The 15,410-nt window shown below is 39.9% G+C and overlaps 1 protein-coding gene across 4 annotated transcripts in view; it reads right to left on the reverse strand.

The window, feature by feature from the left end:
• Positions 1–15,410, reverse strand: part of LOC147134916 (myosin-10) — a 53,123-nt gene that overhangs the window by 22,219 nt on the left and 15,494 nt on the right. For all 4 annotated transcript variants that reach the window (XM_086054721.1, XM_086054719.1, XM_086054720.1 and 1 more), the window contains exon 4: positions 2,396–2,423. In XM_086054721.1, the coding sequence (XP_085910847.1) occupies positions 2,396–2,423 (28 nt within the window). The remainder of the gene's footprint in view (positions 1–2,395; positions 2,424–15,410) is intronic.

Raw genomic sequence — 15,410 nt, forward strand, 5'->3', positions numbered from 1 at the left:
TTTTATACATTACTGCAAAGCGGAGCTGACAAAGATTGGAGACTTGAACACAGGAATGTCACCCGCGTGACGACGAGCCGGCGGATGCTACGGCGAATGCCTGCTGCTAGAACAACAAAAACACATCTTTTTATTGGCGTTTTTAAGTGAATTAACACTGAACAAACTTAATGTTGGTCACAGTGCGGCCCATCACTGCTTTACTTACTTACTTTATTGGGTGTATTTTACGGCATCACTGTATCATTACGCATCACCGTCAAACTTATCCATAAGTTTGGGAGTCCTGACTAGGAACGGCTATTATGAGTTGGAAGTAAAGTGTAATAATGTCATTTTAATGGCCTTATGATTTGGTTTAAAATGTGTATTTCTTAATTGTAGCAATACATATATCTATACACGCAGCAAGTCATTTAAACAAGGCAATCTGTCTTTTCTCAATACAAACTCAAAGTTGAGGTTAGCATGTTGGCTTGGCCCTCGGCAAGCATTCCAGTTTCTCATGTGGCCCCTTTGCAAAATTAATTGCCCACCCCTGGTGTAAAGTGACATGATATTTGTGGGAAATGTGAACAAAAAATAAATAAAGGGCAGGCAAGCGTGACAGTCGCGGCTGGATCTGTTATTGTGTTTTCTTGTCCTTGCGTCCACTGCGGGCCATTGGAGCAGCCTGAACAGCTGCGAGAGGCACTTGACACGGCGAGAGTGAGAGCACAACAGCAGACAATGGTTTATACGAAAATGAACATGAAATGCTTTTTACCTTTAAAGGAGAATAGTGTTAATTTACATTGATCTTAGCACATTTCTAAGCCTTTTATCTTCTACCACTAACGGTGGTCTGCAGTCCAAGGGGGCAAAAACATGTTTTACTTATGATAGCTTTCCAGTTCCCCTATTGTGATTGTACAGTGTTGTGTGCAAGCATATACAGCAGGCATCCTTGTTATTTTGGTTTTCATGAAGGCACGCCGCTCACGGATTGAAGCGCTTGGATGGTATGCAAACTCATTTTTGCACAAAACCACACTTTTATCAAGACTTACGTCAAGTTTTATTTATTTATTATTTTATTTCTATTACTCTTTTTGTCCTGGCAGTGCAGTTTTATCTGTTTTGGAAGCCGTTAGCTGAACGTGTGTCCATGTAAAAGGGTGGACTGAGAACAGACAGAGGTTCCCCATTGTTTGGAACAAAAACATAGATTAAAATGTGGTATTGTTATTTTTTAATTTATTTCAATGCATTCATTTTTTGCAATTAATTAATGGTAATTAATTATATGTACACAGAGAGAGAGAGAGAGAGAGAGAGAGAGCGAGAGCGAGAGCGAGAGCGGGACAGAGAGAGGGACAGAGAACAGAGAGAGAGATAAAGAGAGAGAGAGACAAAGAGAGAGAGAGAGAGAGATTTTACGATTTCTTTGTAAAGTAAAAAATAATGAAAAATGAAGTATTTTCAATGTCTTTTATTTAAACTTAATTTTTCTTTTTTTGAACTCAAAATGCCAGTCAATTTAACTTAATACACACAGAACAATTCAATTCATTGGGATTAACATCATTTTACTTACACAATAGATTTCAGATCTGTTCTTGATTAAACCAATAATGCAATAATGAAAGGGGAAAGTGCATATACCATCTGAAACGAAATCATCAACATGAGAGAAGGTAGACAGTCAAGTCTGTAAACCAAACAGTCTGTCAGCAAGTCATTTTGCCAACCAGCTATAGACTAGCCTTTCACCTTTCTCCCTGGTCTTACTTAAACATAAATCAATGATTAGTGCAAAACTGTCACTCAATAAATAATACAATGCACTGTCAAGCTTAAGTACGGATGCATAGTCCGACTGGACCAGACGTCCGTTGTAGAAGGAAAAAAAGGGACGACTTTCAGACGTTGAGTTACTTGCTCACGGGTTGTATTGTACATGCGGGGCACACACTACACTACAGATCTATATTTGCCCGGTTTATTAACTAAACGCTCACTTGCCTGAGCAAATAGCAGAATCGCCGGTATAGCCATGGATGTTGTCGTTGTTTCGGAATGCGCGCTCGTGGGAGGAAGCGGAAATGCAGAGGAAACTATGGTGGCTTAGATACACCAAAAATAACAAATTCGAACGTGCCGATTTGAACTTCGTTTTATCCAGAAAATTCAGTTACGGTTCAAAATCGCTTAATCAAGCAGCCCTACGTGGGTGTTATTTATAAGTATTATTAAACAATCTGAAATGTTGAAAATGGCTTGCTCTCTTTCAAGATGCAATGATAATGGTTGAACAAATTTGCCATTTTGGATGTTTCCTGAAAAGTGACTGTTGGCCTGATGCCAGCAATCTATCTATATGAAGATCTGTCATAAAAAGAGTCACAATACTCACGTGCAAAGGATTGATTGGTCCTCACGATCTGTTGAGATGAGAAAAGAAAATGGTCACCATCTCTCTATTTTTCATGAGTTGTTGAATGCAAAAACAAATTGGAAATTGTCCCAAACACATCCAGACAACAAAGTGACATAAGATCAAACAGTAAAAATGCTACAGGTCAGTCTCCAGCAAAGTCTTGCAGTGTAACAACCACTAACTGGCACGCAGACCAGTGAGTCAAGGTCTTTCACCTTTCATTACAGTATAATACAGATCAAAATACCGATGAAAGGATTAACTTTGCTCACTGAGGTGTGCATTCACTAAAGTTTCCTGCCAGAACCCGGTGGCAAATAAAACATTTGCAGACAACGCCGTAATCTAAATATGTTGTCATACTTTGAATAAGTCACAGTTGAACTAGAAATTATGCTGTTCATTTGAACAATATACAGCACATGTTGTACTCTAGGTAGTTTAACTCTTAGAGACAACAAGTTACGTTTCTTGAACAGAACAAGTTAATTATTGGGCTGTTAAAGTATTATACTATTAACGTATTACTGACATGTCAACACTGCAGCACTATTTATCTTATGAGATAACACACTTATTGAGCTAGAAAAAAAACAAAACAAAACAAAAAAAAATCGCCAATACATTTTAATCTAATCCGATCCCTCTATAAAGTAAGTGCCTTCATCATATCCACAACCGCAAACCACACAAGTGCTCACCAAACCCACTTCCCGCCTTTTTCCTGCCCCAAAACTGAACCAGATGATTAAAAGCCTCATGTAATACAATGACAGCTGTCAAGGACTGCAGTCACCATGTTCGCAGTACAGTCGGTCTGCTTCTGTGCTCTGTGAAAAAGCACATTCCATCAACAAAATTATATCCACTGAACGTGGTGCACGTTTTAATATTCTTATGTTTTCAACTTAATAGGCTATTGTGACAATGTACAATCAAAGGTTAAACAGTTTGTCTGTGATCTAATAGTCTACTTTGCATCAGCCAAAAATTTTTCAATGTTTTTTTTTTTTGCCCAATGATTACATTAAAGCAGTTGTTTTTCTTCGAAAGAGGGGGGAAGACAGAGTCCCATAGATTTATCTCCATCAGCACATAATAGGCACCAAAATGGAGCCAGTCTCCTCTTGGTTCCAATATAAACTTGTAACCCGACTGTGGTTTGGTATGTGACACTTAAAACCTTAATTATTGGGTAATACTGACAGTCTTGCTATGCAGGCTGACGTGAGAGTCTTAATCACCGACTAGCTTACTTCGTCTTTGGACTTTCCAAACATAGCATTATAACCATTTTTTCTTCAACAAAGTTGTGAAGTTGAACATTGCTTTGCGTAAAAAGGAACTGCCCTTCTACTATAATTACTTCATTTCCCTCGAGGGGTTATTAAACTGTATCTGTCATAAAGGTGCCAGTTGAGGTTATAAGCTTAATTTCTCTCTAAAGAGTCTAGGGGGTTTAGAGTGTTTCTTTTTCTTCCTGCTCCCTTCAATGTCTGCTGGAATTCTTGTGGCAGGGAGTGAGAAGCTTTTTCATTTCCTGGAAGATAAATTCAGAAACACCTCTCCATACTTTCAACCAAATGCTGGCAAAGCCATCACGTTCATCATCTTACACCATCTAAGACGCTGCTGCTGCTGTGGCTATTTGGAGGATTTACAAACTTGAATCAAGTTTACGAATGAGGTCATCCTTGCTGAATAGGCATTTGGAAAACTGGAGTTGTCTTTGAGGTCATCATTTATTCTGTTTAAAACCAGCATGGGATGAAGAGGAGGGCTGCGCGTAGCTTGTCAACTCACACCTTGTTCACATGTATCACTTTTTACACGCAGCTCAAACGATTGTCTAGGTGCTATCTTTCACCAAAGAAATGTTCTTTTGTCCTCACGCTTAAGCGTGAGCTCATCTGTATATATAATCTGATGCAGGCAAACTAGAACAGCAGATGCAAATGTGAACACATAAAACAAATACAATCAATGTTGTGTTGGATGTTGGGAAAGACCAATAAGCTGCTTGCTGTGTTTGGTCACATTTCCCACAAGTTTAATTAGAAAAATCTTCCCGTTTGCTTTCCATAGCCAAATCGACACAAACTTGATGGTTAGCAGTTGCACCAACATGGCCCTGTACCAGTCCTGCTCAATCCCCTTAACTCAGGCACGCAATGTAGGACCCAAACCAAGCACACTCACAAAACAGTGACATCAACCAGCTTTGAATGATTAAGACAGGAGCTAGTTTGCATGAATGACATCATGGCTAGCAAAGCAATACCCGATCATTTCTGCAATCGGCACACAATGACAAAGAAATCTGTTTTGAATTTACATTTACACCCTGAGTACCAGTGGAATTATTTCTAGTGTGGTCAAAGTCACTTCCAGTTACACAAGTACCTTAATGAACCCCATGAGACAGTAAAGTATTTTCTGGGATAAAAATCCTCTCCAAAGAACTTCCTTGGGCAGGGGCAGGGTAAAAAATAGTCAATAAAAGGTGAGTATAAACATTGCAAGCGACTGCTAATTACAAAGGCCACCCACCAGTCATGGCGCAAACATGAATTTAACAAAAAAAAAAATGAAGCAAACACATCTGTGTAGGTCCATGAGCTCTGCAGTCACTTCCTACTCTCCAGCTATTTCTCCTCTTAAAGCGGAAGTCAACCCAAACATCCATCCATCCATCCATTATCTGTACCGCTTATCCTCACAAGGGTCGCGGGGCGTGCTGGAGCCTATCCCAGCTGTCTTTGGGCAGTAGGCGGGGGACACCCTGAATTGGTTGCCAGCCAATCGCAGGGCACACAGAGACAAACATCCGCACTCACAATCACACCTAGGGGCAATTTAGAGTATCCAATCAACTTACCATGCATGTTTTTGGAATGTGGGAGGAAACCGGAGTACCCGGAGAAAACCCACGCAGGCACGGGGAGAACATGCAAACTCCACACAGGGAGGCCAGAGCCGGGCTCGAACCCACGACCTCTGAACTGTGAGGCGGACGTGCTAACCAGTCGACCACCGTGCCGCCCCAACCCAAACATATTTTTTTCAAAAATATGTTCCCAGCAGGCCCACTAGTTAAAACACGGCATTCTAATTAATTTTGCGTTTGTGGAATAAGTGTTAATCCACTCATTTTTAGCCATCTAAGGGGGCAGCCATTTTGTCTTCTGTCGACTGAAAATGACATCACAAATGCTCACAACGTCCAATCACGGCTCAGATTCAGAAAACAGGTCAGTCGTGATTGGTCGTCGTGAACAGTTGTGATGTCATTTTCAGTCAACAAAATGTCCGCCTTCAGAGATGGCTAGAAACGAGTGCATTTTACTGCTTAATTTATATTCCACAAACGCAAAATTAATCAGTTTCAACTAGTGGGCCTGCTGGGATCATATTCTTGAAATAAATATGTTTGGGTTGACTTCCTCTTTAATCTCTCTTGCTCATGTTCTTATTCACTTTCATTTGACCTTGTTCTCCCGTGGACATCCATCATCTTCCAGTGAGATTATCATTCCTTTCATCCCACATCTCTTGTGGTTTTCTGAAAGTTATTGCTTTCATCAACCCATGATCCCTAAACTAGAAAGCAATACAAGCAGAAAAATGGATGAACAAATCTAGGATATTTCAGTAAAACACATATCTACTATTCCGTACCTAATTTGTTCTTCTAACAGCATTTGGCTACACGCTCTTCTTGCATAAGAGAATTAACAGATGAGAGTGTCTGGCAATAACTGAATATCCTTTCAATTAGCTGTTAATGTGTTCTAATGCCTACATTAACTTTCAAACTAGTTTAACAGTGCAAGAAAGTCAACCTGGTCACCTTGGCCCACTTGGCAGCTCTTCGTTAGGTCATATTTTCCCAGGATGCTACGCTGGAAAAACCTGGGTCAATCAAACTAAACATTTTCTTTCCTTCCAGAAGCTCCGAACTTCCTCACTAAATCTTTTTTCCCCATGGTGTTATCAGTCTCGCTGTGGCTTTCTTTTCCGTCTTCCTTCACCTCACTTCTCCCCCAATATATCCGCAAGTACGATGCAAAGGCAGATCACTCAAACCTCACGGAGCACCCAAAAAAAAACATGATCGCCAAAGGAAAGCTGTTTATAATTTTATTACCTCATCAGAACCTGGAGCTGCACTGTAACATGTCACAGCCACTGGCTTCAATGCGAAGGAAGTTATGCAAAAGCATAGTGGAAATTATGGAAATAAGACAGCATAGTCATTTATCATTCAAGTTGTAAGTGAATACTGTGGGAAGATCATATTTCTTTAGTGTCTTACCACACTGGAGGGAGAATAGCCCAATGCCAACTAAATGCTCAACACTGTAAGAATGCATTAAAGTGATCAAGGAATGTATAATTGAAAGCACTTCATTCACACAGCGCATGGAGTCTTGTGAATTAAGCACATCACATATTGTATCGTGGGTGTAAAATATTCACCCGTATTCAATATGAATGTCACTTCTGTTCACAGTGTGTCTTGGGCGGCGGGGTTCCTTTTGCCGCTAATTATTTATCCCCAAAGAGGATTAAGCAAACCTTAATTCTTCACATTCCAGAACATTCCCACTCTTCCTCCACCTCAACCAAAGTCCAAATGATTTCCATTACTTCCTTTTAATAAGCTTGCGTAACAATGTGCATCTGCAGAACCACTCTTACATCACAGCTTCAACAAAAATCTGTAAGTAAACAAACAAACAAGTGTTACGTTTTGGCACAAAAATGTTAAAGTCAATACTACAATACTCTCAGGCCTGTATTAGGTCCATTTACCAATTTTTCTTTCTCAATAATAGGCAGCAGGGAACTGTAGCTCAACTTCCAATTTCTACGTTATTTCATATTTGCATATACAGTATATTTGCATGAACTTTTTGAACAAATCAACACTTTGTGCAAGTACTCTGCAGGTAAACAAGGGAAAATTGTCAATTTCTAAACAATTGGTTTTTTGACCCTTTGTTGTCCTTGTAACTGGTAAAACATTTCTTCCAGGCTGCTGCTCAAGCTCACAATTTGCTTGATAAAAGAAGTCGTAAAATGCAGTTGAATGCAGTGAAAGGTCTATTACCGTGGTAACCACTTCACACGCATCAGAAATCCTGAGCACTCGAGCTACTCGTCTCTATTAGATTCGGTGACATTCACCCACAGCTGCACACTCGGCGGCACTCTTGTATCCATTTTTAAAGCAAAACAAGATTAATGTATCCTGTCTGCTCTCCTACGAAAGTATTTCCACAATGAGGCGAATTCCTTTATTTTTCTTTTACTCCAATAATTTTCATATGAGAGCAAAATCAGTAGGTCAGTTCTTGTGGATGTGATGCGCAATTTAAAATAGGAAATAAAATTATTATATCGTCGCTGTCCTATGAAAAACACTTATCTCCAATTTTGGAAAGTTTTTTAATTTTCACTTTAATGCGATTTCTGTAACGCAGGTAAAAATAAAAAATGGGGGGAAAAAAAAGGAGATTAGTGTTTTTCACATGACAGCAATGATATGTAAGTAAAACACATTTTTTTGTGAAAATACAATGAAAGAGACTGAAGATAAAATTGATTGAAGTGACTTAATTCTTAAGTCTTTCACCACAGTCTCTTTCAGTTGTTATTTTCTTTGGAGGTTTATTCCGTCCAGTCTTCTTTTAAGCATGTAAAATGCATGCTGTATAGGGTTTAAGTCTGAAGAAAATCTTGACCAGTCAAAAACACTTCTTGCGCCCTGGTGAACTTCTTTGTTTTGGCAATCCAGGGGTCATGATTTTTGCTTCTTAATGAACAATTTCTGAATCAATTGTGTGGCATTTATTTAAAATGTAAAACAAAATGTGTCCATAGCCTTCTGAGGTGTAGTCTGTTATTTAGTACACTGAAGTTTTTTTTGTTTTTTTTTCTCTTCAGGACATTCCAAAACATTCAAATGGTTGTATTTGCAATGGGTCATGTTTATGTACTGGCCAAGATTGATTTTTCAATCTTCACAATGTTTTACACTAATAGATCTCTGGTTTTCATGCTGGTTACATTTCTAACGAGTATCAATGTAGTCTTCACAGGCAAAATCCCAAATCTTAACCTGAACAGAGACAGTTACTTCTACAATTTACTATTCCAACAATCAATGTAATTGGATACACCTGAGAAAGAAATGACACGAATCATCATAATCATGTTGCATTACTGAGGATTTATTAGAAAATCGACCAGTTCAGACAAAAAGGTGCTATCTAATAAGTTGTGTATGTGATCCAGATGTAAATATCAGGAAATAAAAGTTTAAATGTCCTTGTCTCGTATTCCCCTTTTGTTGTCAAGCCCAAATACTGTATTTTCAGTCTACATAATAAGTAAAGAAATTGGCCTGAATGCCCCAATACATTTGGAGGTGAGTTACCCAGAGTTACACATTGTAGTAGTTTTGATTAAGTCTAACTAAAACTACGGTACGACTAAAAAGCGATAAATCAATCCATCCATATCTATACCGCTTCTCCTCACAAGGGTAGCTATAAATCCCCCAACAAGAAATCATTTTCAAAATGTCAGAAAATTGAAATTTCCCAAGGCTAAAGAGAGAATATGAAGTGCCGTATTGTTCGGACCATGAGGCTTACTAAAAATCCTTCAATTTTCTCAAAAATCAACAGCGTGCCTTGTAATGCGGTGCGCGGTATGTATGGGCGAATGTCAGCTTTGTGGTCTTTATTTCCTTCATATTACATTTGCGTTGTCATTCTCATGCGCATGTAATGGCTAGCAGGTGTCTATAGGCCTAGATAGTAAAGGGAACCTGTGTTTTGAATCATCTGTTTAATCTCAAGGTTCCACATGTGTTCGTTTCTGAGAAAGGACTACGATCGCGACGACGTGTTAAAAGCCAACCAATTTATTCCTGACAGAGGAGTCTATACATACTTCAGAGCTCTGGTCACCCACTACGCCTATCTTAGCCTTAGCAGAGATGGTGTAGACCGGAACGACACAATTTCATTTCTAGACCCAGCCTTTATACAATGCATCAAAAGTGAAAGTGTAAAGATGTCTTTGTCTGGTTGGTCCAGAGTCCACTGACGTCCTTGTTGTCATGCAGAATGATGGTCGTTGCCATGGCCTCGGTTGAAGGTGGTAGACTTGTGGTTTTGCAGAACTGTTTCGTAGCGACGGTTATTTCCAACTGATGTTCCTTGTAACCTGCATCTGCACTCTACAGGAAGCTCGCAAGCAGTACATTTTCACACCTCCTCTTCACTTTACTTCATCTTTATTACAAGACAGCATTATTGTTTAAGCACAAACCAAGCCACTAGCATGATGATATAATTTTTAGCTATCAGCATCTTAAACAGAAAAAAACCATATCCCTTCAATAGACCAAACCGACGTCGGAGGTCGTGGGGTGCCGTGGCGTCTTATTGCGCCGTCTGGTGTAGTGGCCACCGTCGTAGTGTCGTAAATCATCAGTAAGCGTCTGTGGGGTGTTTACGCATGTAGAATCGGCGTCGCCAGTCGTGACATTGGTCACTCTGATTGGCTGTTAGCTAGCAAATCAGCACTCAGAGCACCAGCGGGAAGTGACAAATGCGGATAAACAGTGAGCACGCCTTCGCTGCCTTAATCTTCTTACAAGTACAAGAGCGAGGGTTGACGATTTAAGTATTTCACAATACCGTGTCAAGAATGTGAGGGTTTACTTCGTGTGGGAGTTCATCGTGAGCGAAGAATATAGTTGAATGCACTGTTTACGTTTTTATAATCCGCCCCCGGCCAACAGCTTTCCAGTTGGATTTTTCTAACAATGAGAAATAGTGACTACCGCCACCGATGGTATGGAAGATTATTACATCTTATGCATGCGCAGAAGTTACTTTAATGGTTAGCGTCGCTGTCTGTCGACAGCCGGCCGGACGCCACATGGGGTAAGCGTCTGTCACTGTTGGCCAACGTCGTTTTGGTCTATTAGAATGATGGGAATTGTAGTCCTCCTTGCCTAATGTTGCAGTCAGCCGAGCGTTTCTGTCTCTGCGTTATGTTATAATGTGGGATAATATCATTGTGTTCTGTGGGACCAAGAAGTAAACGTCAAGTGAAATTCCTTCCCATTTACTTTCACATTCATGGGTATCTGTTTCCGTCATACCGGAACTAGAGCTACTTCCTCCTGTAGTGTATGAGACTCATGGGAAATGTAGTCCTACAAGCACAACGCTGTGGTCCCTGGTATACATTTCCCCGAGTTGGGAATTGCCTAAGCGTCACGAAGTTCCCGTCTGCATCTTTAGCCGACCCACGTGGTCCTAGTCTTTCCCTCGTCGGTGTCTGTACTAATGTACTCATCACACGCAGGCACTGCACAAGCGGAGACGCCGCCAAATAAAGCAAAGATATAAAATAAAATTAACAGACACATACACACACGCACAGCATGGTGATCGGTGGAATAAAAACAATATGGGGCAAATGTCATTGCGTCTGTGGGAGCGAAAGGTATACAACTCTTTTTTTCTTTTTTCTTCATTTGGCCTTGTGTCAGGAGTGCGGCACCTGCGTGTGACGTGGTACCGGTTAAGTCCATTCCCTACATCGTTTGGTTGACTCGGACCGACTTGGACCACATAGGTCGGCTAAATATGCAGACGGGAACTTCGTGACAGTTAGGCGATGCCCAGCCCTGGTATTTCCAACGTTACAATGTGGGACTGGAACAGCGCAAGGTAAACAAAATAGCCAGCTTCCAATAGCTGCCGAGACCAAGCAAAAAACATGAGATAATGGTGAGTGTATTGACTTATTTACAGCTCTTGAACTGTTAACCATGATATCATTTAGCATTTAGCCAAAGTAATAACACAACCACCGGTCACCAGATTGACTACTGATGTTCATACTTTTTTCATCTGTCAAAGTATCTCCTCCTCAGCCAGTGTAAACTATACAGTGAATGAAAGCAAGCGAGACACGCGGCGCTACCCGATGTTTTCAGCTGGTATGAACATGGCATAATAGTGCTAAATCTATCAAATAAACATACGGTACAATTAGAATACATACGTAAACTATTTCACATACAATGCTGCACAAAAATAATGCGCCTTTTGCCCCGATGCGTATTTTGTATGATTTTTTATTTTTATTTTTTTTAATAGACCCGTTCATTAATATTGCGCATAATGGTCTGTAAAATACGGAACCCAAATGCAATGCAATTGTATGAACATTGTCCTACTTGTATGCTCCGAATCAATTTTTGAATATATATATATATATATATATATATATATATATATATATATATATATATATATATATATATATATATATATATATATATATATATATGTATTATTAATCTTTTTAGAGCTTCTCTTAAACTGTGCTAAGTGGATAATTCACTATTTTTGTCAATTCATTGAAATTAATGAATGGTTCAGTACATGACCCCTTTTCAAAGGGCATACCATGTAACTATAGTTAACCACAGTTACTGTAGAACCGTTCTGTTTGTAACCACTGCAAACAGTAGAAGAGCTACAAATTACATCATAAAATGGCTGTAGTTAATGACTATATTGGATATTTGCAGACCTCTGGCTTAAAGATAAAACACTTTTGAAGTAAAACTATGCATGTTTCGGTACATTCACTGTGGCTTTTTGTAACCGCTGAATGACGAATCATTAGTCATTTCCATGCTGTTGGACCAGCTGCCAGTTTGGCATTCAAAGGCATGCACGAGTCAATGAAGAGCGAGCCAGACAACCCCACAGAGTTGACTGGCCATTTGTGTGGACCAATCTGTGCGTGTGTGCTGGAATTCAGCGGTCCCTATCAGCACCGGGGCCACTGGGGTGCAGAGTGGGCGTCATTTTAGGCAAGTTGTGATGTTTAGGGGAAATGAGACTCAGGTGTGTAGAAAACAAAATGTTGACCATTTAGTCCGTTTTTATGGCTTTTAGCATTGGTGTTTAATCAACAACTTGTTGCCTCTCATAATAAAGCATTTTTTTTTCCCTGTGCCAATCCGTAACACAAAAATGCTATGCGTGACGATGTCGACAGCGGAGCTGCCTCATTTCCACTTGATGAACTAATGAACAAAAGGGAAGACATGAGCATGAAATTTCCAACAACAGGAGGAATGTGGCACTCTTTCAAGAGGTGACGGACCAGAGACCAAACAACCGGTGTGGTGGGAACAGACCAGATAGGAGTATGAACAGCTGGAAAGACAGATTAGCAGTAAGAAAGTGGCTCATTGGAGGCCCGGCGCGAGGCAGAATGCACATAATGTAAATTTGCTATACATAGATCCGTGTCACACGCTGACATGCTTGCGGATGTAATCCTATGGTTGTTTCTGTTGATTCACGTTGGGACTACTGACGGCAGATGGCAGCTGAGATCACAGACCAAAATAGTTTGTCATCAGGGGTTGGTGAATGTCCACGCCCTTGTGGAAATTAGCACAGTGAGTTAGGAACCCCCTGTGTGAAGGCCTCTACACACACGCCGACAGGGAGGGAAGAGAGGAAGCCATAGTCATTTACACATAGGCTGTACAATTACATGCTGCTCATGTAACAGCTTAATGAGGTACCTAGCCTCGGATTCTTCACTGTGCAGTTCTTGTTTACTGTCCAGAAAAGAAAAAAAAAACCATTGACTTCTTAGCCTTGGTTCTAGGTTCTAAAATATAATTAGTAAAATTGAAAGTGCTCAATTAATTCACAAATTCCACATTAAGGTGAACAATTTCAACTGAAAATCTTCATTGATTATAGGGCTGGGGAAAAAATATTTTCCTCATATTTAAGTATCGCAATACGTATCGGATCACAACCCAAGTATCGGGATCAGTATCGGATTGGGACAAAAGGGTATCATCCCAGCCCTAATTGATTACATATTGGAATTTGTTCGCAGATCTGGGCATTTTACTAAAATTTTCCAGTCCGTTTATCGCTTTCCGTCTGCAGCATGGGTATCCGTCCGTCCGTCTGTCCGCCTTTTTGTCAAGCCGGACCAAATAGTAATCGCCTATAGGACAGTCCGACTATCATTTTAAACGGGCTTCCATTACCGTTTCTGTCTACCAATTTGAGCACCCCGCAAAATTTGAAACGAAAGACTCAACGTGGCATGGAAGCCTCACCGCGGCCGGACTAAATAAGTCTCCTTTGAGGACCCATATGCTGAAGCTATCAAAAAGCCTCACCGCGGCCATAGACGGTAGACAGTTACATAGACAGAAAAAAATGGGCTTCTGAGTATTCTTGGTCCATTTTTTTTTTTTTTTAAGTTTGCTATTGATTTCCTGAACAGGTTGACATCCTTGTCTGACTTGTGAATGACCTGCAGTTACATCATTATGATTATGTGTGCCCTTTTTTTTTTTATGAGCAGTGTAAAAATTCACCAAGGAATGTAGCATTGAGGGAGCCAGTATAAGACGTGATTATTTAGTGAGTAGACTCAAAATTTAAAGCACGGAAAAAATGCACTATAATAATAGTCACACCAAGCCATAAAAAATTTACTTAACCACAATGAAATGCTTTGAACGTTCAAGTAAATAAATCAAAAAGATAGACTCTTATTAAGAAAGGTAGGTTTGTAACAAGGCCCATGCAAACACATTGAAAACAGATGCGCTGGAGGTTTGTTTCACAAAGAGGAATTTGTGAATTCTAAATTTGTTTCACCTCCTCCTTATTACTCGGCACACTGTGCACCATCTTAATTGCACACAGAGAGAAAAACATTCGACATCCAAGGATAATCATTTATAATGTGTCAAAAAGATGGCACATTATCAGTACTTCTGGCTGACATATTGGATATTTCAATTGCAAGCCTATATTTGGAAAAATAATAGTTGTTGTAAAACATGAATGAAGAACACTTAATGTGGTCAGTGCATTCTAAAATTGAAACATTCAGCTCCATGTCTTGCGGACATATGGTTGGCCTTTCAGCTTTTCTTAGACTATCCAGAGTTCAGACATGATTCAGCCAGATTTTTTTTCTTTTTCAATTTTTCAACAAAGCATATTTCTTAAATGCTCTTAAGGAAGACCAATAAGAAAAGTTTGTGAAGGAAAAAGAGGAGACTGCGATCAAGAAATCCAGGCCCCACATGTTTCTCATGGTGAGGTGCTCATATGGTGTGGAAAACATCATTGGGCTAAGAAATAAATTCTTTGATGTAATGTCTATATTTCACTCTGACTCATGAAGACTCACGAAGCCTTGGCAATATGGCACAAACACATAATTTAAGTATTTAGTATTACAATGAGAGATGAGAAATACATGGCTGCACTTTCTTGTCACAAGTCTCGGCATTTGGGTTGATAACATCTGTTGAGTGGGGGCAAGAGTGGAACCAGACGTAATGATGTCACACTCCAGTCTGGACTGTTGATTGTGTTGTTCCTGGCTACACATCTGCGCGCTTTAAAGAGGGAAGTCAACGCAAACATTTGTTTTTTCAAGAATATGTTCTAGGCAAGCCCACTAGTTGAAACAGGGCATTCTGACAAATATTGCATTTGTGGAGTAAGTGTTCATCCAATCATTTTTAGTCATTTCTGGGGGTGGCCATTTTGTCTTCTGTCGACTGAAAATGACATCACAACTGCTCACAACGAACAATCACTCAGATTCAGAAAACAGGTCAGCCGCGATTGGTCGTTGTGCGCAGTTGTGATGTCATTTTTGGTCGACAGAAGACAAAATTGCCACCCCGAGAGATGGCTATAAATGAGTGCATTTTGCTGCTTAACTTATATTCCACAAATGCAAAATTAATCACAATGCTGTGTTTCAACTAGTGGGCCTGCTGGGAACATATTCTCGAAAAAAATATGTTTGGGTTGACTTCTTCTTTAACATTCGTAGCTAAAAGGAGCAAAAATAGATAAAACGATGAAACTATCCATCTGAC

The sequence above is a fragment of the Filicampus tigris genome, chromosome 16 (genome assembly GCF_054856515.1).
Source record: "Filicampus tigris isolate MCC_2025a chromosome 16, RoL_Ftig_1.0, whole genome shotgun sequence".
Classification (NCBI taxonomy): Eukaryota; Metazoa; Chordata; class Actinopteri; order Syngnathiformes; family Syngnathidae; genus Filicampus; species Filicampus tigris.